At 39.3% G+C, this 25924-nt stretch overlaps 2 protein-coding genes across 5 annotated transcripts in view; one reads left to right on the top strand and one right to left on the bottom strand.

Moving 5' to 3' along the window:
- The window catches only part of tbck (TBC1 domain containing kinase), a 47634-nt gene extending 36615 nt beyond the window's left edge, over positions 1-11019 (bottom strand). Inside the window, exons 1-20 of one of the 2 annotated variants that reach the window (XM_061058323.1) lie at positions 10842-11019; positions 9869-10072; positions 9080-9152; positions 8807-8921; positions 8623-8696; positions 7765-7906; positions 7626-7686; positions 7472-7533; positions 6694-6755; positions 6255-6403; positions 4903-5041; positions 4692-4791; positions 4298-4347; positions 4048-4177; positions 3767-3865; positions 3238-3300; positions 3001-3127; positions 2736-2786; positions 2555-2638; positions 1062-1147 (exon numbers count right to left, since the gene is read on the bottom strand). In XM_061058323.1, coding sequence (XP_060914306.1) covers positions 1062-1147; positions 2555-2638; positions 2736-2786; positions 3001-3127; positions 3238-3300; positions 3767-3865; positions 4048-4177; positions 4298-4347; positions 4692-4791; positions 4903-5041; positions 6255-6403; positions 6694-6755; positions 7472-7533; positions 7626-7686; positions 7765-7906; positions 8623-8696; positions 8807-8921; positions 9080-9152; positions 9869-10072; positions 10842-11004 — 2034 coding nt within the window. In that variant the 5' untranslated portion in view covers positions 11005-11019. Of the gene's footprint in view, positions 1-1061; positions 1148-2554; positions 2639-2735; positions 2787-3000; positions 3128-3237; positions 3301-3766; positions 3866-4047; positions 4178-4297; positions 4348-4691; positions 4792-4902; positions 5042-6254; positions 6404-6693; positions 6756-7471; positions 7534-7625; positions 7687-7764; positions 7907-8622; positions 8697-8806; positions 8922-9079; positions 9153-9868; positions 10073-10737 lie in introns of both variants that reach the window. The other variant, XM_061058331.1, reaches the window with a different exon arrangement.
- Positions 11020-11216: 197 nt separating this feature from the next.
- LOC132990214 (aminoacyl tRNA synthase complex-interacting multifunctional protein 1-like) lies at positions 11217-25579 on the top strand. Of its 3 annotated transcripts, none has more exons than XM_061058355.1 (7): positions 11217-11377; positions 14730-14860; positions 16016-16129; positions 18835-18993; positions 20791-20999; positions 23253-23421; positions 25276-25579. In XM_061058355.1, coding segments are annotated over exons 1-7 (951 nt in total). In that variant the 5' UTR covers positions 11217-11375; the 3' UTR covers positions 25443-25579. The 3 variants fall into 3 exon arrangements, with proteins under 3 accessions (XP_060914338.1, XP_060914348.1, XP_060914330.1); XM_061058365.1 differs by having other exon boundaries at positions 11337-11453; XM_061058347.1 differs by having other exon boundaries at positions 11362-11493.
- The last annotated feature ends 345 nt before the right edge of the window (positions 25580-25924 follow it).

Raw genomic sequence — 25924 nt, 5'->3', positions numbered from 1 at the left:
AACTGTGCTAAGCTGTTCCATACCATGTTTTGGTATTTGTCTATAGGAAATACAATCCATTTCATTTCATGCTGCAGTGACATTTGGTCATTTGGGGCCAATAGATTTACTGCCTCAGTGAAACAAGCGTTCAGAGTCTTCTTCCAGTTCACAGAGAAAAGGGGGATTTATTTACTGTAAGGTCTAATTACTAGGATTGACATCTGGTATGAAGACAGTATCAACAAGGCTTGCTCCAATATCACACTGCTCTAACAATGAAAACAGGCTTACAAAGCCTCCTTTGAAAGGCAAGCCATTGCTGGTAGTGCTTTAAATACAGCCAGTGTCAAGACAGAATCATTAGAGCACGCCGAGTCTGAACAACAGATGAGCGAGACACAGAAAGAATCTCCTGTTCGAGGTGTTGAAAAAACATCAGGACCTACAGTGTAACTTTTCCTTTTTTCAGCATCTGCATCAACAGCTGCAAGAAGGAAGAGAAGGAGGAAGAACTCCCTGACTCCTCGGTGATGAAAGAAAAAAAAAACCTACTTCTCATTGGGTAATGTCCCACAGGCCGCTCCACAGGTGACACACATTTCATCAGAGCGCTAACTGAAACCCTAGAGAGATAGTGCAGACTTTAACCTTGTCACTGTCTGAGCTGAGCTGTAAAGAGGGAAGCGAAGGGCAGGAAGTGGTGGCACAGAGTTAAGAGGAATAAGGTAAGGCTGGCAGAGGACAATCATTAAGTGTGCCTAGCAGACATTAGTCACTGTATAAATCATCAGCAGTGGACTATAGGGAGAACTTGACCCTTTGCAGCAATTTCTGGGAAGGAGAATGTGGAGCAAAAAAAAAAAAAAAGTGTCATTGACAATGAGAGATATAATATGTGATGTATGGACTGTGATTTTTTTTGCCTCTGGTGCCCTGCCACAAACCACAATTCTTTCTTATTATCTTTGACTTCACATTAAAGTACATTTCCGATGATGTTATCCTCAAATGTCCTCCACTTCTGTCTCTATCGTCAGTGTTTTAGGAGACTTGTGCTCTTAACTAACTCGTGAACTTACGTCGGGGATGAAGCCGATCTCGTTCAAATGGTTGCTGAGCTCAGGGTCGTGGAACGCAATCATTTGGGAGAAGACGGTCAAATACTCTGAAACACAGGCAAAGGGTCTATAAACACCCTAGAGTGTAGTTTGAGGGCTAAAAAAACAGAAAGGAAGGAAAGAAAGGAACTAGGTTTTACAGTCAACAGAAAGAATGACAGAGTTATACAAATTAAAACACCAACGGAAACTAACTCGATTCATGACTAGATATATACAAATGTCAATTATTCTATCCAAATTTATTAAAGAAAATTGCCATTTAACACTAAATGGAGTAAGCATAGTTGAGATACTTCTTGCAAACTGTTTTGATCTGATAAGAGCCTGTGGGGAAGTGTCAACGGTTTTTTTCGGTGTTTTTAATCATCCCAAAAAAGGCAAAAAGGTAAATGTTACAAAGACACTTCCGAACCACTGTGGAGCATTTAAAACGTCCTTCTGTACAAATGTAATGGAGACTTATGCAAGTGGAAGTGGAAGAAAGAAATGATGATGATCGCCAGAATTCCCTGCGGAGTTCAGGAGGTGTAAAGTGTCGCTGTTTATCAGTCACACACGAATCCCTTGTGACAGTTTTTCCACAGGCTTTGTAGTTTCATTTGTTTCCCCCTATCTCTAAATGATGCGACTCAGCTGCAAACTCCATTAAGAAACACTGAAATTAGTTTTCACAGCTTTTGGAACAACACGGAGCCAAAGAATGTCATCAACTCTGAGCTGACAGCCTCGTGTTTTGTGGCGGACGATTGATAATTTGTCTCTGCTTTGACCGCGTCTAATACTTATTTGTTTAAATTACAGTTATGCAAACTTAACTTTAATAGCACAAAAACACTTTGGACGCTGAAGTTGAAACATTTAACACCTATTAAAAAAAATGGAGGAGGGGCGCTGGTGGTGCAGTGGTTAGTGCGCACGCCCCATGTATGGAGGCTGTAGTCTTCCAAGCGCGTGGCCCAGGTTTGAATCCAGCCTGTGGCTCCTTTCCTGCATGTCGTTCCTCACTCTCTCTTCCTGATTTCCGACTCTATCCACTGTCATATCTCTCCATTAAAGGCACAAAAAGCCCAAAAATAAAAATCTTTAAAAAAACAAAATTTAAAGTGGAGGAAAACTTAAGACCAAAAAACATCTGTATATATAATCCAGGTCCAGGCACTCAGGATGGTTGGAAAAAGCCACAAACATTAAAATACACCAACGCGTATCAGCTTATGCCTTCTTCAGGGTGCAGTGACACACCGAGACAAAGAGAGTCATTATTGGATAATAACACCGGTGGTTTGAGGGGTACCAGACGCGCTCCTGTTGTCTCTCTTATTAAACACATATTATTTTTACAATCAGGATGAACTAAAAACCTAAAGCTTCGCATTCACAATACTGTATTATTGTGCAGTAGGGGAGTATACTGTAACTTCTCCTCACACATTTATTCTAGTGTATCTCACCTTGGATGACGTGAGAGTTATCCTTCAGGAAGAAGTTGTACAAATATTTGGGGATGAAGGCAGACATGCAGGCATAAGCCAGGGCTGTGAAGAGAATGACAGAAGAATGAAAGGAAGCCAAACAGAACGAAAAGTCACACTCAGCAGTGACAGCAGGAGAGGTAAGAGTAGTAACACTTACCTTCGTTATTGAAATTCAAATAGAGGAAAGGGGCACAAAGTGAATCCAAACCTGAAATGATAAAAAGAATAACAGGTCATTAAAGACATTTTGCTGTATAGATCTAACTAAAGACAAACAAGATGGGACAAGATCGCCATCTAGTGTATAGTCATGTGTACTACAGTGTGATATATTGGGCAGGATGGAGAGAAGACAACATGAAAAAGGGGGGAAAGAAACATCCAGTGAGACAGTAGGAGAAAGTAGCAGTGGGTTGTCTTACCCTGCCAGTAGACCAGCTCAGGGTGCGACACTACCCAGGCTTTCAGCACCCGTCTGAACTTGATGTGACCTTGAGGAGACGAGAGCAGCTCGTCGTACTGGTGGCAGCGAGGGATGTCCACCTCAATCTGTATACATGCACACCATCAAGAAAAAACCCAACACAAGAATGAAGCTAAATTCATGTTAAAAAAGTTTCAAGTGTGACACAACATTTCAGAGGATTCAAGTACCGTACCTGTCTGTCAGTTGGTATGGGAGTATCCTTGTCTATGCTCTCATATTTGGCTTGAATGTCTCCCTGTGTGAAGGGAGAAAAGGAAAGTAAAGAGTAAAGCTCTGTTTATTAAAGGGCTGTATTCTCCAGATCTTCAGTGGAGGAGGAAGGGATTTTTATTCTTATATATATATATACACAAAATTAAAGAAAAACATAATTTTACTAAAGGTGAACAGAAATATTGATTATGGGGGGGGGGGGGCTATGAAATAAATAGACCTGAATGTTGTAGATGGACTAAATGAGATCAGCACTCAGACCTTTTATATACTTTGCTGAGTACGGTGAATCAACTGATCTTGTTTTTTTTCCTTTACAATATATTTGTTTGTCAAAGAAAGTCAAATGGGGAGGGTTCAGGGGAAGTTTACATGCAAGCAGTCATGTGTGCATGTAAAGAGAAAAAAGGGAGGTAAGAACATGTGGTGTTCACACACAACAAAGTTCAAGCTGCGCTTTACCTCCACAGTTTTTTTTGTTTTTTTACCTCAATGCCCAGCAGTGCAGCCCACGCCAGTCCTCGAACAAGAGGGGGAATATCCACTCTGGCCTCTTTCCACACCAGGTTCTTTTTGTAAGGATAAGCCTGAAAGCAAAACATTACACAGAAAATACACACTACTGTTACTCTCATCCAACAACATTAACTCTGACTTATTCAGGCACTTTGTCTAATCGGGACCGACATGCTTATTTGTGCGTCATCCCGTGTGTGTGTTTTAAGTGTGTCCCTTTGTGTGCGAGTGTGAATCTGAAGCGAGCGCAGACCTTGAGCAGCCTGTCAAAGAGGATGATGCGGATGAGTTGGTACTCAGTGTCTCTCTCGCGGATGATGAGCGGCAGCTTGACAGTGGACGACAGCTCGTTGCTGCTGTTGGACTGAGGCAGATTTGACTGTCTGCAGGAGGGGAGAAGTAAAAGAAGGATGACATTACCAAGGCCAAAATAAATGATGGGGGTGATGTGAAAAATGGTGACAGGGGAGGAGAGGACGGAAGCGGCGACGGAGGTTGCTTACTCGTCTTCCAGCAGAGGGTAATAGGCTTCTCCTGCTACATCTTTCAGTCTCTGAGGAGGGAGAGAGATGCTTAAAAACATAATATATTCATTCATTATGACAGTGCACATGGGTATTTTTGAAACTGTTGTTAGTCACCACGGTGGATCAGCTAAAAGCAAAGGCATGAGTCACACAATAAAATGACAGAGACTCATTGTAGCACATCACGTCAGTGGGAGCTGAAGGGTTAATGAGTGATATGCCAAATGTTTCCTTCTGCTTGTCAGTTAGTATTGATGGTGAAAGGAGAATAGTGAACACTTAGAAGTGTTCTTATAGTGGAAAGACATTTGAAACATACACTTAATCCCAGACTCTTATCACTAGTTTTCTCAAAACTTTGTTCGCTTACATTTCTAAGTTGGCACAGCGACAGCGTCACTGTAGTGTCATCGAGTAAGAAACTTCGATCCCTCCCCTGGCCAAACGACTCCCCGTCTTCCAGGACAACACTTAAGAAAAACAGAGAGGAGGGAAGAAGAGAGGAGGCGTTTAGTCAACTCTGAATGTTACCTAAAACTAGGAAATGCTTTTATCAGAGTGTGTTCATGTTGGTGATTTACTTAGGCAGTGTGCAGATTGGAGGTTTGGACTGAATGATCCCCTTGTTGGTCAACTCTTTCTCCAGGTCTCCCCCTGCCAGACACCAAAGATGGTACATCTCATCTATGGCCCGCTCCGACAGGTAGTCGTCATCATCATCTAATACAACACATATAAAACAAGTCAATAACTTCCCATAGGCACAGGCTGCACACCATAAATACCATTTACAAACGTATATGTGATGACAACTGATCTACTGCAGTTAAAGAAAAAAACATGTAAGACAATGTCTCCCAACATGAAGAAGAAACTGTCTTCTTTGTGTTGGATGTTGTATGTGTGGAGCTGTTGTCTTTGTGCAGACAGTGAACCAGTTACACATCAGAGAACATCTCAGTGATCTGAAAAAGATGGAACCCTGTCCAGTAAGAAGTCCACAACATGTCTTCCATGGTCATGCTTTGTATTCAGTCCTATTTTTTTTCTCTTAGGCTTCACGTATATTTGGAATGAAAAAGATCAAATAACGATGTGCAATTTCTGAAAATAAGTAATATGAGCATGCAAATAATAATAATAATAACTTACTATATAGCACTTATCTAAACAAGGTTACAAAGTGTTTCACAGAATGAATACAATGAAACTAAATAAAACATAGATTAAAAGTGCTTCACAAAATACACAGAATAAAACATTGTCGAGTAACAAAATTATGAATAAGAATTCAATTAAGTAAAGCAGGACATGAATTACTAATCAATCGTTAAAAAGGCCTTCCTATAAAAATGCCTTCCTATGTTTTAAGCAAACATTTAGCCAGCCTAATGTGCTAATGAACTAATGAAGGTGCTCTTGATGATCTGAGATCTCGGCTTGGAGCATACGGAGTCAAAAGTTCTGAAATGTAAGGGGGGGCCAGACCGTGTTGAGTTTTAAAAGTTATTAGAATACATTTTAAAATCAATCCTGTATCCTAATGAACAACGATTCATAGTAGGCTTTAGATAAGAACTGACTGCTCGTGAAATGTAATGTCATTATTTTAAAGGAAAGGTGTCTTCTGCTTTCAAAAAAGTACACACTTCTTCACTACCGTGAGAAATCGGATGTCAAATTTCTAATAGTTTCCAGGAAACTTCCCGCAGGACAGCCTAATAGATCTTCTGAGTATCGACTTGGTAATAAACACTTCCTTTTATCCATTACTCAAATAAACGTTGGTGCCAGTGTGCTTCATCGAAGCCCCCTCAAGATAAACAGTTTTGCTTAAATAAGTTGTAAGACTATAGTCAAGATGAAGAAGGTCTCGCAGGTTGTGTTTGTGTTAAGGTGAGTCATACACAATGTGTGTGTAGTTGTCGCAAACCTTTGCAAAGGTCACTGATGTCCTCTGGGAGCTCCAGATGTGCACAGCGCAGAGAAGAAGAGAACAGGCTAACAGGCTTCTGGAAGGGGGTATAGAGGCAGGAGACGCCATTAAACACAGGGTCTCCCAGCAGCTCTGCAGGGGTCGGCCTGGAGGTCACATACAAAGACATGCAAGTTACAAAAGCAGAATATCCACAAACACAGAGTGTTAAGTCGTACGAGAACTGAAATCTTATGATAATATTTTTATTAAAACACTGAGCTGTTTAAAGTCATATATTTTTTTGATCACATTGTCAGGCAAAAAGTTCAAACTGTTTATTTTGGCATTATTTCTCTCCTGCTGGCCTTTCAATATCTGTGTGACCAAAGTGTTTTTAAACTAAATGGCTTATGTCCTCCAACAAGATATGATCCCCACCAGACTCTCTGTGTACCTTTTGGATGGGAGAAAGGTCAAGCATTTCCTTAACAACTCCAGAACATTCTCTGGCAGCTCCTGTATGAAACAAAAACAAAGGCCTGATTAGCTACAGAACACACACATAAGGGTTGTTTTCCCATAGCCTCACATATAAAATCCAAGAAGATCAAAAAACACTTTTCTAAAACTCGTAGTGGAACCAGATCTGTGTGATAACAGCATTTAATCAAGTAACCTAGGAATTTAAATGAACTGGATAGGATCAAATCTTTAATCAGTTCAGTTTCTAGGAATTGGGAAATTACCTAAACATTGTTTACGCTTTCATCACTCAGAGGCTCTTACAAAATCAGTTCTCCACAGGGCTGGGTATCAAACAACAACACTTTAAAATATCACCTTCAGCACTGACTTTAAATAAGTTTTTATTATCCTGGGAAGTAAAGTTGTCAAATATATTCAAAAATGTAATTACCGGTACATTAGGATTTTTGCTTATCAGGTATTTCCTAATCTAAATTTGAAGATCTGTCTCACCTAAGACTTTGTGTTTTTAAAACAGATGTCTTAAATTCAGAATGAAGGTATCATTCTTAAATGACACTTTTTTTTTTTAACAATACTTCCCTGTCCTTTCAAAACTACACCTTACTGTTATGCCAATGTTATCAACCAAATTTTCCAGCAGTGCCTATTAACCTCCTCCCCCCCTTAAATTCTACAATTAAAAGGATTTGTGTACAACATATTTCACTGAATAAGACCAGGGAAACAGATGATGTTGAGTCTACCTTTATGGTATCCAGGCAACCATGTTCCTCGGCAAGGACGGTGACAATGTCATCCATGCAACCTGAGAATCAAAAACAATATAACAACACAGGACTAATGGAGTATAAGAGCACATGGCTCAGTACTTTAAGTAATTAAGTCCTTTTCTCTTACCCAAGGTCAGGATGAATTTCAGTCTGTCACTTATATCAATATTCTGCAGCAGTCGTCTGCCCTGAAATGTAGTCATAACATCAAAAACATCGTAGAAATGTTTAATTTGTGTATAAAGAGGTTAATAAAGGAAACATACTGCACACAATTCAAAGAGTAAAACTCCGAGCGACCAGACATCAGTCTTGGGTCCTGAGGGAAGAGGAACTTCATCATGGGAAGAGTCACTGGGATGGAAGGAGCCCTGAGCGATCACCTCGGGAGCAAGGTATGATGGGTACCTGAGGTCATGACCACAGAACAGATAAGCTTACAAGTTACCTTGTCAGCCTCAGATTTATTCTTATTTTCAGATACCAAGTATGCATCATATAAAGAAAGCAGGCTGAATGTAAAGCTCAGTGTGGAAACAACATCTGATCATTTCTTGTTTATGAATTAGTTTTTTTTTTCTTTCATATTATGTTTAATAAATGAGAAAGTTGAATGAAAACTACACAATGAGTCCACCTAAAGTGAAGATATGGTCATTGTTTCTGTCATTTGTTAGTGTACGTTCAGTTGTCCCTAACACCAACCAGCATATTTGTTTGACAGATACATTCATTACATGTTCTAACCAGATGTTTTACTGGAAGTCATGGGCATGTGCCATCATTCCTCTTTTCAATCTGCAAAAAGGATATTACACAGAGACACTCGGTAGATCACAAAGGCCTTTGGATAAGGATAAAAGTCCAGCAATTTGTCTCAGTTCTTCAAACCAGGAAACTACTTTGATGCCCCCAGAACCTGGTTTTCCGTGAAATGATGGGCCATTATGCATCAATGTTATGGTCAATTGCCTGTTTATATGATTCGACTAACAGCAAACAGATACAAGTGGGCCCTTTGACCCTGAGCAGACAGCTCGCAGAGCTCAGTGACACCAGTTGAAGAGTTCCAGAGAAGCGCTAATGGACCTCTCTCTGTGATGAATGAGGAGGAGAAGACGTACCCAATGGGAAAATCTACATCGGCTCCATGATCAGTCATGTGATAGAGGCCAAACTTTGCCAGCTTGACATTCCCCTGCAAAGAAAGAATCCATCTTCAATGACTAAGCGATCACTTTGGTGTCTTTAAATTGGCAAGACTTGGACAAATATGCGTCCGTATACATTCATATACAACTTTTTTACCTTGCAGTCCATGAGCACATTTTGTGCACTGAGGGCTCTGTGCACCATGCCATGTTTGTTCATAAACTCCAGACCTTCAAGGACCTCATAGGCCACATGCAGTACCTTCTCCGAGCTGAAAGATTGAACAAGAGGAAGATTTGTGCATTTTGAAGTCAGGAATGGGTTGGACAAACATTACAAATAAATAATCTTCATCAGGGTCATCTCGTATGTTTTAACCTCTAATTGGTAATGCAGATGTCTGAATATGTCTGATAATGAAAATCTCACCTGGCTGTTCTCCCCTGTTTCTGGAAATCATTTAAACTACTTTCATAGTGTTCTGCAACAACAATCAGCCGTTCTGTAGAGCAAGGAGGAGAACAGAAACTACAATTAGATAGAAGATATGCAACTGAGTAAGCTTATATTTTACATGTCATGTAAATATATCTCCACAACAATCACAACAACTGTGCATTTAAAATGAATTTGAAACAAGCCTGGTCGACACATCACCTCTTCGACTTGAGTATTGGTGGAAACCAAGGACCACTTAGATACCAGTGCAGCAAAGAAAACGTACTAGCTGGCTCATTCTTGCTGTGACTAACAATATATCTGGCACTGCTAGCCAATAGTTATTTTTGTTATATCGTATGATCATTTTACCATTAGGGTATTGGATTATTGCAATTAACTCGCACACTTGCTGAAACTCACTGGGGGGGAGGGGGAGGGGGCTGTTAGTCAAGAAAATGTTTTTAATAAATAAATATCCAGAAATATCCAGATATTCTATCTTGACTGCTTGCAGAAAAATGTATATTTGATCAAATGTAGGGAAAGGGAGAAGACTCAAATACATACCGGGACATACAGTATAAAACATAACTACCATGGATATCATCATGATGAACGTGAGTTAGATAAGCGACACAAAGACCAACAGTACATAGTAAAAGTGTACAGGCAACAATGCCTACAGCTTATTTAAAAACCCAACAGCTGATGGGACTAACAAATCTATCAGGTACCTGAGTCAGGTATCTGATAGATTCATGGTATATTAGTTCATACCATGTTTCCCTCTTGAGATGTCCACATATTGGCAGAGTCTCGGGTGGGTGATCGTCTTGAGGATCTGGAAACGTCCCAGGATTTTGATGGAGTTGGGGGTAAGAGGAAGGCCGTTACTCCCACAGACATCATGCGGAAGAGCTGAAGCAAAGAAGGTGAAGGCCCCCAACTGTGCATCTTTGAGGGGCCTCATCTCCCCACAACCTGGACGCGCTGGTGGTGAGAAAGAGTTTTTGTTATGACATGAAAATTAATATGAACGATTCATTTGATTATTTGCGTCATGCATAAACAATATGCTCAGTTCAGAGCAGGCTTACAAGACACCATTATCAACACAGGGAGACCAGAAACCCAAAATAGACTCTGGACAATAATAAATACTAACAAAACAAACAATGCAGACATTTATTTTCTATCTTAGAGACAAAAGTAGCCAGCTTATAGACTTTGAAGTTAAACAACCATCACATCATGTCATCATAACATCAAAACATTTCAGGATTTTTCTTAATTTAATTTATGAAAGGTGTTCTTGACTCAGCATGAAGGGGAAAATGAGATTAGTTCATTAATATGAATATAACAATGAATGGTGTGTATATAATTGCTTTATTATCAGCATGGTAATGGTCAATAAGTGCTGTTGTTGTTGTTTAAGGTGTCAGCAATGGAGTTAACAAATTAATTAAATGTGCTGAGACATAGAAAACATTCAAAATGATTCTGTTAGCAGAGATCGCTATTGAGCAAATTATAACTTATCTTTTTTCGCGTATATAACATTCAAATAATATATTTTACATTCACTTTTGGGACAAAAAAAACCCCAATGTGTTGATGCAAAGGGATGCTGCAGATAAACACACGGTTTCTATGAAGCTGAATTGTGAAAATAACTGAGTTTTTGGTCCGAGTAGGACCCCAGATTTGTAAATTAAAAAGTGTTACATCTTAAAACATGTCAACTCACGCTTAATGGAGATGCTAAACGCCCATGTCAACGGAATTAAGTCGATATAACAGATTTTAAATGAGTTTCCTTCCTGCCTCTGCGATGTGATGGGAACAGCTGAGAGAGTGAGCGTGATCAATGACGTCGTTTCTGTGCGACAAATGTGGTGCACAAGAGGCATTTTCTTAACTCTTGTGAATCTTAAATCAACCAAAAATATCTCCAAACCTCAGCGACACAGTCCTTTAGTTTATTTCAGTAGTATTAGACAACTTTGTTTTTCATGAAAACATTTCCACACAGGTAAAAACTGCAGCCAGCTTGTGTTTTGCGACAGTATCTGATCTACAGAACATATGGATAAGGTAAACCAACCTACGATCTCCACGCTCGTTGCCCATCCGGGTGTTGTAGCGATCAGGCTGACGGGGCCTCTATCAACCTCTATGGGGCTACTTTCTAGCTGCCTGTTTGCTAACTAGCCTCTCAAACTAGCCAGCTGTCAAGTCCCCAGTCCTCTCTGAAACGTGTTGGGTTTGCTTCCCAGAGTTCATGTAAGTTTTTTTTTTTAAACCTCCTTTCTTGCTGGTTACTGTTTAATTAACGAATAACCTACCGAAACCTATTTCGGTAGGCTACCCTTTGTTGAGAAAGCCATTCTCCACATGACGTGAAAATGTAATGTTTACCTGTTTGATTCTGTGTGATTTGGAAATGACTTTTTTTTTGTTGTATTTACACACTTTATTTATTACTGGAGTTATTATTGTACAATTTAATGGTCGAAAATCGGCATAGTATACCACATTATTGATTATTAATTGTTTGACTATAAATGCGTCATGAGTCTTCTGGGCATCAAATGATTTGTGAATCATAATAAATTTAACTGAATTAATTATAACCTGCATGTTTGAAATATATACAAATATCATTGATTCAGTGACTTACTTGCCTGTGATCCATTCAGCATTAATCCAATTTGAAGACTACTTCTCTTAACAGAAAATATATAAGATTCATTTCACTGGCTACTTGAGACAGGCCATTAAATATGACAGTGACATTATTTGATCTAAATATTTAAACTGTGTAGCTTTTGTATCATGTATTTATTTGAAATGAGAAGGTGTATATTTCTCCTTTGATAGACAACATTTGTTTCATACAGTTGATGTATATCAGTGGTGGGCAACTGGCGGCCCGTGGGCCACATGCGGCCCCCATCAGACCTCAACATGGCCCTCAGGTCAATTTTTACACATCAATTAATTGGAAACATGAAGAAAAACATGACAAAATCTGCCATGAAATCATGAAAATCAGAAGTATGTCCATAATAATATTTGATCACTGGTATATGTTGAGTTAAATTTGAGACATAATTGATTGTAATCGTTTTTTGTGAACTACAATTTGGCCCCTCTGGCAGTGAGAATTAAATGAATGTGACCCCTTGCTGTGAACGAAGTTGCCCCTCCGTGATGTATATTGTCAGGTCTCAAACCCAGAACCTTTTCTTTTGACTGTGTGTCACACTTGAACTAATCAAGTGACATACTGTATGGATATAGCTTCTAGATAGTTGCTGACATATAAGATTTATATTTATATATAATGTACCACTGTATTATTAAATACTGAGTGTCATAGTTTTGCCACTCTGTAACATTTATTTTTAAACCTGCATCTCAAAACGAATAATTAAACAGTGAATACTATAAGAGGAGCACATACATCTCCTGAAAAAAAACAAAAAAAAAAACAGACTGGTACATATCTTTTTTTTTCTATGAAGTTAAATGTGTAGATCCTTGTAATGCCTTCAGGTGGTGCTGGCATACTGCTCTCTTTTCATTTCTAATGGTTTGATTGGATGAGACAGATTGGGATTATTACTCCTACATTGTATTTGTAATTCGAGAATGAAGCATGGAAAGAGGAAACAGTTTTTTTGTCCTGGTGGATCCGCTTTCACAGCACACCAGAGAGGGCTGGTGATTACATTGATCAGATTTACAGATTTGATATCAACCACCGTTGTATAGATCTTTGATATTTCTGCTCCTAAATGGAAAGTGTACATGAACTATTAAAGAGTGTGAGTAAGCAAACCGGCCATGTCTATTTTTAGTTGCTTGATTAGACTGAGTGTAGTCAGATGTCTTTTTTTAGCACCATCTGTCCCCTGTACAGAACAGTTAACATGCTTATTTAACAAGATGTAAAAACAGTGTTGTGTTCCACACAGTGAGGATAGGTAAATTAGACATCCTGATGGCCGCTGAAAGACCACATCACTTTGTTAACACATTTAGCAATTTTCATCTAAAATCAAAGCTTAAACTATACCTCTGTATGTCTTTCTGCTGCCCTGGCCCCAGGACTTCTTTTTAAGGGCTTATCCAAATGAGATCAGCGTTTTTGTGGCTCTTGCTATTACTCCACCACTGGTCCTGTTTAAATCAATTCTGTTTCTCCAAAAACAATGCTTTGATCCTTGATTTTATCAACTCCAGCTCTTTTGTGTTTCTAATTTCCTCGTCCCCCAACATTTTGTTTTTATCTCGGGCCAGCTGTTGTTTTCAAGCGCCTCCCTAGTGATATGTGTAAGAAGTTTTCTTCTCTCCATGCCTCAGCCTTGTGAAAATCCTTTCTTTTCCTCTTTTCCTTTAAAAAAAAAGTAATTTGCACAGCTTATTATTACGAAAAAATAGCCCTAACCCAGTTATTAAAGTCCAGTTATTTTTTGCATTGTTCAAGTTGAGATGATCCCCTTTAAACTTCATGTCAAAAGTTGTTCATGCTAATAAAGCTGATGTTAATAATGATAGATTTAAAGGATAAACTATCTGCATGATTGGAATTCATTCAAAAATACATCTTGCGACAGTGATCTTGGAACTTGCCAGGGTATTGTGACGTTTTCAAATCTATTTGGTCATTTCTAGAAAGTCTTCACATATTCCTCTGATTATCTCGCAATGGGACAGGAATCAGTTTTATCTCATTTCAGGAAACCAGCCAAAGTATATCAGTCATGAAAATCCCATTTGCACATAGTTTAGACCCACTGGGGCTTCATATCATAAAAAAAACATGTCAGCTAACCCTCTGTTCTTACTTACTGTAATACAGCATCTACAGGGTTTAAAAAGATGTCCAAAGTTATATTAAGATTTCTTACACAATCATGGAAAGCTTTGTGTGATAGTGTTATGTCACCCCTACAGAATCTTCTCTGTTACATCAACCAACCTTTGTGGAGCAGAGCTGAGATGTTTTTTTGGTGTTTGTTGAGACTGTCGGATTTGAGTTCACTTTACACAGTGGTCATTCTGGAGGCTGTAGTTTGTGGTGAAATTTTTCTTGCATGCAAACCTTGTAACTCCAAACATTTATCCGTGTAGATGTTCAGCAGTGCACTTCAGAATAACATCTCTCTCTACGTGACCAGTGTCACTTGACTCAACTTGACCTTTTTAGTATAGCCAGGAAGTTAAAGCTTAAAGGATGAACTTTTGAGCCTGCACTTATTTCTAAAGGTCATAAACACTTAAGACTGCAGCGACTGAATTAGTTTTTCTGAATACTTGTGTGTGCAGAATGCAGATGGGCTGAATTCATGGGGATATGTGGTGAATGTTATTCTTTTGTTTTAGGGATGCACTACAAATTTAGTTGCACAATGTACATTGACAGTAAATTCTATTCCATTTTTTATACAAACAAAATGAATGAAACTCCATCTATACAATCCCCAAACTATTGCAGAGTCTGCCTCCCCCCCTCCTGTATTTCATGGTGTTAATCAAGGTTCAATATTGCATAGCCCGATTGTGTACATTTTGTACTATTGTCTTTGCTCTATATGATTTTTTTTTTTTTTTTTTTTTTTTTTTTTAGGTTTTTAGCTCGCTCCTTTTTCAAGATGTCAGGTCCCAATCCTTTGTTGAGACTGGAGCAGCGGGCAGCCGAGGCTGACCAAATCATCGAGTACCTGAAACAACAAGTCCAGCTGCTGAAGGAGAAAGCCAGTAAGACACCCACACTACACTAAACCAAACACAGGCTTACAAAAACTATGTTAAGCTTTATAGGACACTTTTATAAAGTATACAGCTTTGTTTCCTTATTGTCTACATAGCCTCCATTCTACTTTAAACGCTTATTTTTCCTGTGTTAAGGTGTTGGATAAGAGAATGTCTGCGTTGATAGTAGGAGTGACATACATTAGTATGGGGGAGCTGCTCATCTTCTGCTTATGGTTTATGACTCATAAGTCAGAGGGTGAAGTCCTTCCTTTAGGAATACTAGGAGTTTTATGAAACCTGAATTGTCAGGTTGGGAACGTGTACAAAAAAAAGTAATTCTGTGGACTATTATTGACTATGGTGTCTTTAATTTAGACACATGGGACGCCGTTGGCCTAGTGGTTAGTACCAAGCCCCATGCATGGAACCTATGGTCCTCCAAACCGGCAGGCACGGGTTCAAATTCGACCCGTGGCTCCTCATTACCCGCTCTCTCCCTGATTTCTGACTCTATCCACTGTCCTACCTAAAAAAGTAAAGGCTTAAATAAGACACTTAAAAGGGATCAAAATGAATCGATTTGTGTGTATTTGTACACGTTCCCTGACTGTGCAGATGTTTTATGAGTTGTGTCTTGTTTAAATATCATTCAGTTATGAAGCAGACGTTTCTATTTCTGTTGCCCTTGTATTAATTAAAAAAAACCTACTCTAAAGAATCTGTATACAATCTACAGAAATATATTACAAATTCATATTTTGGATAATGTGAGAAATCGGCTTCACTTTAGAATGGTTTTATCTAAGTAAGAGACTGTTTAGTACTATTTTGTTAATCCACAGACTTGATAAATGGATAATTTATTGGGTCAATTTATTTCATTTTTTTATTTGTTCCGTACATGTCAAAACACACAACAGAAAAAAACAATTCACACTTTATCCCATGTATGGAAAGGAGCAGGGAGAAGAATAAATCTTGTTTTTATGGCCTCTTTTATGACGCCAAAGAGGCCAGCAATAAATTTTACCTCTCACCTACACATGTTAGCTGTGGGTCTATTTGTACTTATTCAGAAGTTGTTTCTTTTAAATATCCTGTGTGATAATAAAATGTTGCTCCAGTCCTGAGAGGTAACAAGAATTTGCCTTTCCGCAGTGGTCCAGGCCAGTGTCAGAGAAGAGAAGAAACTGATGGTGGAGAATGCCAAGTTGAAGAATGACATCGAGGAGCTCAAAAAACAGCTGCTGCAAAAAGAGAAGAGGAGGGGGGGTATGTTGAGTTTGGTTTCCAGCAGAGACTTCCATTGAAGTCTTTATATATATGTTTGTTTGTCTTAACGAAAGCCTTGATGTTGTTATCCTTTTCTATCTATTTTTTTTTTAGAAGCAGTTATGTGGGCCTGATTTAGGACCATTTGATGTCAGTTGTTGCTCATTAGAGCGTTGTTTGGTTTGTACTATCACTGATAACATCTTTAGCTTTTTTCGCCTCAACCCACTACAGCCAGATCTTGTTCTGTTTTTATTATAAGCAACCATTGTGCTTCAAGAATCCCCACCAGAGCGATGGGGTCAACATGTCTGTCATCTATTGTATGTCTGACATCCGCTGACATTCAAGGACAAACAGCTCAGATCATTAACACACACTTCATGCTTTCCAGAGAGACGTTGTATGGACAAAAGAGGCTGGAAGAAATAAGCTGTTTAACTTTATTCAAAATAACTCAATATGTTGGTGTTGGAACGTTGAAGGAATGTGTTCCAATAAACCCGAGACGATGATTTTCCACACATTGTATCTAATTGCGATGTTTGTTTTTGGGGGGGTTTCTTTCAATGGTTTTAAGGTGGCACAAAATAGCTCAATCCAAACAAGGGTAAATATGACTCTTTTTCAAAGGAACTTCTGTTGGCGTTTGTCATTTGTTCGTGACATGAGAGAAACAAACACTGAAACGCAACTAATAGCCCCTTAATACATCATTTCTGTCTTGAAGAAATAAAAACCAATGTTCAGGATGAAACTGACACCAAATAATAACGAATGAATACATGAATCCTGCTCTTTACTTTTCTAGGGGCAAGTTATAGTCTTCACTTAATTAGATATCATGATGTATCATTACATGATTCAATGTGATATATCAATTATCTCAGATTTACGGTATCTTGATATAATCGTTATTGTAATGACCCCTTTGCCACCTCGGTTGCACACAGATTTGTTGAGCATGCAAAAATGACGAAATGTCCAGTTTTATTGCTTACAGTTTGTAGGTTGTTTAATACAAACATCCACTTTCTCTGCAGACTAGTACATCTATTTCTCACTCAAAGACAAAAGAAAACATAGATTTTCATTTACAATCATACCACAAGTTCAAAAACTGTTTGTCTCTCCAGAATGTGCAACACCTTTGTCAGGTAACCTCTTGATTATAATGACATCTGCGTGCCTGACAGCAGCACTACTCCCCCAAGTGGTGAAAAGTATAACCAAACAAAACATTAAAGGTCACATATTATGCAAAATATGCATTTCCATCTTTTTCAAACACTTATGTGTCCCTATCCTGTCTACAAACCCCCTCAATTATGAGAAAGTCCAATCCTCTCGGTCTTTTGCCTGCTCCATTTTTCAGAAAAAATGTGCTCAAACAGGCCGTTTGGAGATTTTCCCTTTGTGACATCACAAAGGGCAGTAGCCCCTCGCCAAGGTGGGTAAATACTCCCACAGCGAGGTGTTTGTTCTGCCCTCTGAGTCTGCCTTCTCAACATTAACAATCAGGCATGGTGCAAGAAAGATCAAGACACCCAAGCCCTTCTAGAGGGGGCGTGGTCAGACACAGCTCATTTGCATTTAAAGCTACAGACACAGAAACAGCCTGTTCTGAGCAGGGCTGAAATAGATGGGCTTATAGGCATAATAAATGCAGGATCAGAGTGGATTTATTACTAGACACTTCACAGACATGTTTTGGGGAACTCTGAGACTTATTTTAACTGGTTGAAAAGGGGGACAATATGACACCTTTAACAAAGATGGCTGTTACAGTTATGGTTGGCCACTTATCACGTATTCTGTCATATCATGAGTTACCCTGAGGTTACCACCCCTACTTGTAACTGTCGACAGTCTCTATAACATCACATAGTCATTGTTTGCAAAAAAACGTTTTTAACTTTAACTTAAAATTCTAGTGGCAATTCAACAATAAATCAATATAAGCCTACATACATAAAATGTGAATAATGTAAAGCACAAAACATTCCCAGTCAATTTTGTTAGAATTGTGCAACCATAGGAGCTCGGTTTAAGTACCCTACACTTTGTGATATGTCACAACCCTTAAAGGTAAACTTCAGGGGCAGGTCAAGAGTTTGAGAGGTTATTGCCCGTAATTCCAAGGTAAACCAAAAGATCCTGATCTCAGGTCCTAACATATAATTAAGGTAATTAGAAGCATTATGGTAACGGTGGTGCGCCTGCAGACCGATGTTTGTCAGACACAGACACTGGATTTTGTAGGAACTCAAACATCAGGCGCCTGAAATGAGGGGTTACTTTTTCCTGGAGAGCTATTGTAGGACATTGTTCCTTGGCTTTATGGCCCCACTTCCTTGTTTCCATCGTCTTTGCCACTGTGTCATTTTCCCTTCTAAACTGTTTGCATCAGGAGAGCAGTCCCCCCCCCTGGGTGTGTAAATAAAGCTCCCTCTGTATGTTTTCATGCTAAGTGGTGATACAACCTGCACTGAGCGGGAAAAGGAAAATGTAAAAAAGCAGCATACTTTTCGTATTTGTCATCTCGTTCACGGAAGTGCTGCCACACTTGTCTGTTGTTATACTTTAAACACAACTGTGATTCAGTAACAGTTGCAACAGATACGTAAGATGAGTCAGTCAGATAGTAACTACGATCCACTACTTATAAATTAATTGTTCGGCCCTTTCCTCTATTTCTCCTGCAGTGCTTGAGGTGGCCATGCCTTCGAGTGGTGCCAGTGTTGAGTGTGTCTCGAAGCCCACTCCTCCCAAACCCTCCGGACCGTCAGCCTCTGCATCTCCTGCTGCTGCCGTCCAAAGCCCCCCTCCCAAAGATGACAAAAAGAAGAAGCCTGAGAAAAAAGGTAACGAAAAGTTTGGCACCTGAAAGGTTTTTTATTATGAGTCCTTTGAAGTTGAGAAATGACTGCTCATATACGTCACATAGAAGCATTTGTATCATTTATTTTATTTTCAGTTAATTCCCGGATGTTTAATCTGAATTGATATTTCGCAGCTAACATTTGGCCAATCTAATTTGAGAATCTTGAAAATATATGAGCTAAATTTTATACGTCGTATTTTGGCATCTGAATTTGGTCTACCGACATTTTTAAAAGTTATTTTTTTTTTATATGCTGAATTTATGAACACTGAAAAGGAAAGTTGAAAATTAGTTATTGGAAATATATAGAGTTGAATTCAGAGGCCAAGAATTCAGATCATTTCAATGCACACCGTACTCTTTGATCCTCTTCAAACATTATTTTCAGTTAAAATTTGAACTATCAGATGCAAATGGCTGTCTGGCCACATTATTAGCCTTTGATTGGATCTTAATTTAGTTTTGCTCTGGAGTTTCATGATGCATAACAAAATAAAGCAAAGAGTCTGGTCCAGACCTGTTCTTTATTTTGATTGATGGAATAGCTGCATTGGGAACAAGACTTTTTTGCCTAAAATCACCAGAAATGTATTCTTGTTTCTAAATGAGTTTTGGGTCGTATGTTGTGGATGTGCATTCGTCCACAGTGTCCCTACAGTATGTGGGAATGAAGCGGTCCCATTTTTTTCCGTTTTGTTTCAGCAAAGCTTTGTCGACTGATCGGGGAAACTTTCATGCATTGATTGGGAATGATTAGCTCTCCATGTGTTTGGAGGGTTTATGATCAAAAAAGACAATTAAAAAAACGTCTTGGTTTGATTGAAACGTGTTTCCTCCAGTTGTTAGTTTGATGTTAATGAAGGTTGCTTCTTCTATTGCTTCTTACTCAAGGCTATAAAGTAGCTGTGTTCTCACCTCAGCCAACACAGTCATCACTTGTTTTTGTACAAAGCCATGTGTAGTTGGGGTGCATTACGTGGCCGTGCTGTCATCACAGCAGAGCACAGAGGAGTCATGTTGAATATCAAAGGCCCGGGATGGAATTCATATTCTTCATAGCTTGTGTGGGCTCACAGGAATGATTTAAGACTGTGTGATCATTTGATCAGCGCAAGCCAGCTACCCGAGTGAAAGGTGCTTTGTCTCTTGGGTGGAAGCATCTGCTATTCAGCTATGTCATTCGATCATGTAGCACCTCCAGCCAAAAGTGGGTATTGGTATTGTCATTTAGTCGAGGTGTTTTTTTAAGCATTTCTGGGAAGGAGTGAAAGGAATGATCCTTTCCTTGATACTGTTTACTTATGGCTCACTTGAAAAGCATGCCCCTATCCTGCATGCAACCCTGGGGCTTGTCATTTGTGGGCTTTGTTTTTATTTATGAGAGGAAATTAAATCAGATTCCAGGCAGATGCCCAGTATCGTTTCAAGTATGATTTGTTTTTTATAATTTCCCTTGGAAAGATACCAGTTGGCTGAAATGTCTTTTGTGCCCTTTAAACAAATGTTTCCTTTAATGTCGTCCACATTTAGTCTAATAGCGTGAAAACTGTCACAGATGCCTTCCTTATGCAAACTCTCCCTCAACACATGCTGAATGGCTACTGTCTGACTTAAGGTGCTAAAAATGTACCAAACGTCCAACACCCAACCAAAGTGTTTTATCATACGTTCATTCAAACAGAGAAAATACAGACAGGGAAACACTGAAACTGCATTGAATGTTCTTACATATTGTGTCTTTTAACAGCACTTTTGGCCTTTTCTTTTTTTCTGACAGGAGGGGAAAAAGCCGAGAAGAAGCAGGCAGCTCCGAGCCAAGACGAAGCCAAGGTGGACGTGTCTCGTCTGGACCTGCGTGTTGGACGTATCATCACCGCAGAGAAGCACCCAGATGCAGACAGTCTGTATGTGGAGCAGGTGGATGTGGGAGAGGCTGCTCCACGGACAGTCGTCAGCGGGCTAGTGAAGCATATTCCTCTGGACCAGGTAACTCATATTTACCCATATGCTAGTTTACTGTATACACCGAGCTAAAACAATATAGTACACAACACTTCAATTAATTGAGAGTTCATTAAATATCTACAATATAAAGATATAGCCCTGAATGGTTGTGAATAATTCAATGATTTAATGGGCTGGTACTTATTTCTCTAACTTCAGTAGAAAATGTAAATGTGTATTGAAAAGCTGTTATAATTTGATCCAGTTGTCTCTGTATCTTATATCTCTAACTTATTTTGTTAATTGGCCACTTCACAACAATATCCAAGATGCATTACGGAGAGGCTTTCTAACATATACTGATTCGACTCATGTTTTGTCAGGTTGCAAATTAAAAAAAAGTCATTCAGTGTCTCATCAGGCCCAAGGTTTGCAAGCCTGTAGATGACAACAAGTCAAGCTTATTTATATAGCACATTTAAGCTACAATGTAATTCAAAGTGCATCAAACACGACATCAAAAGCATCGTGACAAAGAGAGAAAAGAAGCATTAACGAAGAACATTTAAGATCACAAAAAAAATAAAACATTAGAATAGAAAATGTATGAATCACTAAAACAAACCATTAGCAGATGAAATGTGAAAATATGTTTAAAAAAAAAGAACCGATAGAAATACAGAAATATGACAATATGACACCAGCTTCGGTGGTGAAATCCACCTAGAGTCATTACAGTGAGAAAGATATTCATATTATCGTCAGACTCTTTATTGACTGTAGAGAGACATTCAGACGGATTCTTTTTACAAGACACAAACGCAGTGTTGTGTACGTCCAGTTTCTAAACATTGACGGCTCACAGGCCATAGAAAGGATTTATTAGTCCACTCAAAGGGATTTCTTGGCTCCATCCGGATTGTTCTATGTAAACATTGTGATGCTTATTCGAGATCTCCGGTGAGTCATGGTGTTCAATTCACATTAATGTTGATTTATGTTTTGCTCCTGGGGGCCACTAGATACTTTTATGGTAATAAAAGTTTGTGTGTTCATATTCCCAGACGTGGGAGTGCTTGTGCCTTACAATGCCTAGCCTCTGCTTTAGACGGGGGTTTGACGGAGTTTGTCATTTAAATTTAAACACAAACTTAAGCTGGATGAAATCATTATATATATATCATCATGTATATCATCATACAAAAATGTCCACACTGAAGAAAACCTTAAATGCTCTCTGACTTCAGGCATGTCCTTTATGGTCTGTTGCAGCACTACACACTCAGAGGCAATAAATCGAAAAATGTCGAGTAACTTTCTTGTTAACAGTCGTACTGAGGCCATTCTGTCAAGCAAGCAGGAGTGAAGTAGATGAGGAAATGCATTATGGGTTTTCTGGTGGTACTCTTGAGTGTCTGTTATGCTAGGATAAATAATGGACACCATGGAGAAGTCTTGAGACAGGCTAGTTAGAAAAGAACAGTTAAGACTAGTTTCTACATTACACCATTTGAAATACTGTTACAGGACCTTAACATACAAACCCTGGCTCACCAAAACTGCTCATGAGAGGAACAGTTAAACCACCACCTTACCCCTGTCCAAGCAACGTGAAGGATTTTGAATTTATGTGGCAATTTCTTGAAATATATATATAAAATACATGTATGATTATTTTCTGAGGTCTGGTATGCATCATCTCGTGAAATACTAGATTGCTCTTCTTCTCCGCTTTAAGCAGGAGCTGCCTGTGGTCTTCCTCTTTTTTTAAATATTGTTTAACCACAGAGGTCTTCAGGCTTAACTTTTCTGTTTGCGCCCTCTGGTTTTTTTGGGTTTTTTTTGTTTTTTTGGGGCTTTTTGTGCCTTTAATGGAGAGATAGGACAGTGGATAGAGTTAGAAATCAGGGAGAGAGAGTGGGGAATGACATGCGGGAAAGAAGCCACAGGTGGGATGTGAACCCGGGCCGCCTGCTTGAGATGACAGTCTCCATACATGGGGCGCGCGCACTAACCACTGCGCCACCAGCGCCCCGCGCCCTCTGGTTTTTTAAATGAGGCAAACAAGCCAGAAAACGCTGGACTCATTCTTTGGAAATTGATTGATTGAAGTAGGCAGTACACAAGAAAATGAACACTGAAGTTCTACATCCTGTCCTGGTGGTGTTTTCTACACCATAGTGAATTGTTTATCTCCCTCTCTCTCAGATCATTCTCTCTCTCTCTCTCTCTTTCTCTCTGCTGTCTTGTAAAAATGGGCCAAAATGTTTATTACACTTTCTTTCCCTAATGCAGATGCAAAACCGAATGGCTGTACTAATGTGCAACCTGAAGCCGGCCAAGATGAGAGGAGTGGTGTCCCAGGCTATGGTCATGTGTGCCAGCTCACCAGACAAAGTGGAAATCCTGGACCCTCCAAGTGGATCAGTACCAGGGGACAGAGTATCTTTCCAAGGCTTCCCAGGTACGAACAACCAAATCAGGTTGAAGCTTAAATGTAACGGTCATATCCATCTAAACATGGGGATGTTTTCTCACCACTAAGATAATCATAATGATTGTCACAAAGTTAAGCCTACTGGAAAAAACTACTGGTTTCAACAAATGCTGCTGACTTTATGGAATGAAAGGTGTTGTTGAACTCTCTCACTGTATCACTCAAGTTTAAACATTTATTCCCCTGAAGACACCGATCACTTTATGTTCTCAGACCCCACTAAATGCTCTCATTAGTCGAATCGTGGGCTTTATGGCTTAATGGCCTGTGACTGCTGATTTAAGAGGCTAATCAACTCTTATTGCTGGTAAAAAAAAAAGTAACTGACTCTTTTATTCTATAGGCAGACGGAAAGATATGTGCCCCGATTGTCTGGTTAAGTTCAACTCATGTCGATGAGTTTGGAATAAAAGAATATGTGAACCATATTTCCAATTAATTAAAACATAAAATAAAAGCTTGGTAATGAATCAATGACCCCCTTATTAAATATATTTAACAGAGTCTGTATTAAAGGTGTTGTTAAAATCAACAACAGCCACCAACAAACCTCTCTCTGGCTCTGAAGACCAAATTAATAATAGAAGTCTGTGTGCTGGATATTGGTGCTGAGCAAAGGATTTGTTGGGAACAATGAAGAAAATGGGAGTTCCCTCTGAAAACAGTGAAGGGGTGGTAATGATGAAGGTTGATCTGTGGTCCAATAATCCAGCTGAATCAGCCGAGAGTTTCAACCCTGCTGTCCACATGTCCCAGCCACTCCTAAAGCTGCTTGATTCATGAGGGATCTCTTTCAGCCAGAATCATTTTTATGGATGCCACATTAAAAACAGTCCCACTCTAACCATCTTTTAAGAAATTAGTTTTCAAGGAGACAGGAGAGACTTGAGACGGTATGTTAGATTTTTTTCGATGTGGTATTCAGTAAAACTGAAGCCGTGTTTCTGAATTACATATAATGGAAAATAAGAGGCGAAAGAAGTGTTTCTCTTTCCACGTTTCCCTCCTTTCTCTCCCCAAAGCGCCACAGTACAGATTCAATTACAGCCAATACACGGCTGGTGTGAGTACATGGTTGTAATTGCCCACATTTCCTCAACTAATTGGGCCCAGTACTTCTGCTTGAGCTTCAGAATGTGCGCAAGTTGCTCATCAAAACCTCCTTCACGCTTCAGATCAAAAAAGACTGTTGCCACTCTTGGGTTGTAAACCGGCAGAAATGGCAGCTTTGGGAAATGAAACACATTCGTGTCCTCATACCCTGAAAGGGGAAAAAGTTGACACCGGACAGAAGCCAGACAGTACAGGCTATGATTTTTTTCACTAATGCCAGGCAACATCAAAAAACAAAGGCAACATTAAATGAGAGCCTCCCTTAATTGTTTTTGCTAGATGCACATTTTGATTCCGAGAATTTCCGTGAAGATGTTTTGAATTATGGCAAAGATCAAATGGCCGTGTTAAAACGCTGATGCTCTAATAAAACACAATATTAGGTCTTACTATTCACAATTCAAGTGGGAGAAATAAAATAAGTATTGGCCTGATAAATCATGTGTATAATGATAAGTCATTTTATTAGTTTATTTTGGCTTGATCCTACTTTACAGATGGAATCAGTGTTTGATGACTATGAAGAATCCATAAAGGAACTATAAAGTCATCTATAAATGTGTCATAGAATGAATATATTAAAACAGCTTTTCTGAAGGTTATACAAGGACATGACACAATCTGTCCTTGATCACATTCATCATGTGTGACAGATGAGCACAGAGCAGGAGCAGTTGCTAATGCAGTAAACTGATGTTTTGATTGCAGGTGAACCGGACAAAGAGCTTAACCCCAAAAAGAAGGTGTGGGAGCAGGTTCAGCCAGACCTACGCACAGACGACCAGTGCGTCGCAACCTACAAGGGATCTGCCTTTGAAGTCGCCGGGAAAGGAGTGTGCAAAGCTCAAAGCATGAGCAACAGTGGAATCAAGTAAAAGAACCGAGCTGCTTGAATTAGCTCAGTGTTTACTCTGCATCATCTGCAGTAATGACCATGATGGTGTTGAGAAACAGGATGGTGATGAAATGAAGAAAATGCTTTGAAGAGGCTCAATAAAGGGATTTGAAATCAGCTTGTTAGTTGTGTCCAAAAATTGTTTTTTAATGATACTTTCTTAGTGAGCTCTAAATCATCGGTTTCCATCCTGGGGTCTGGGGCCCCCCAGGGTGGCACCAAAGATACCAAGGGGCACGAGGCTCTCGTAGCTGGCAAACCAAGGGGCGTCCAAAACGGCCGTGTGGGGGTGCCTTAAAACTGCCTCCCTTCTCTGGTAAAAAAAAAATATATATCTCGTCTGTAACCTAAACTCAGGAGACGAATTTAGTGGCTGCTGCATTGTAGTACAGCACTTCAACATAGTTTAGTTTCCTTAATATCCGATGATATATTAATGTAATTTTATGATTTAACTCTGTA

Source organism: Labrus mixtus, chromosome 2 (genome assembly GCF_963584025.1).
Source record: "Labrus mixtus chromosome 2, fLabMix1.1, whole genome shotgun sequence".
NCBI classification, from domain to species: domain Eukaryota; kingdom Metazoa; phylum Chordata; class Actinopteri; order Labriformes; family Labridae; genus Labrus; species Labrus mixtus.
This window is presented reverse-complemented; position numbering and strand designations above follow the sequence as displayed.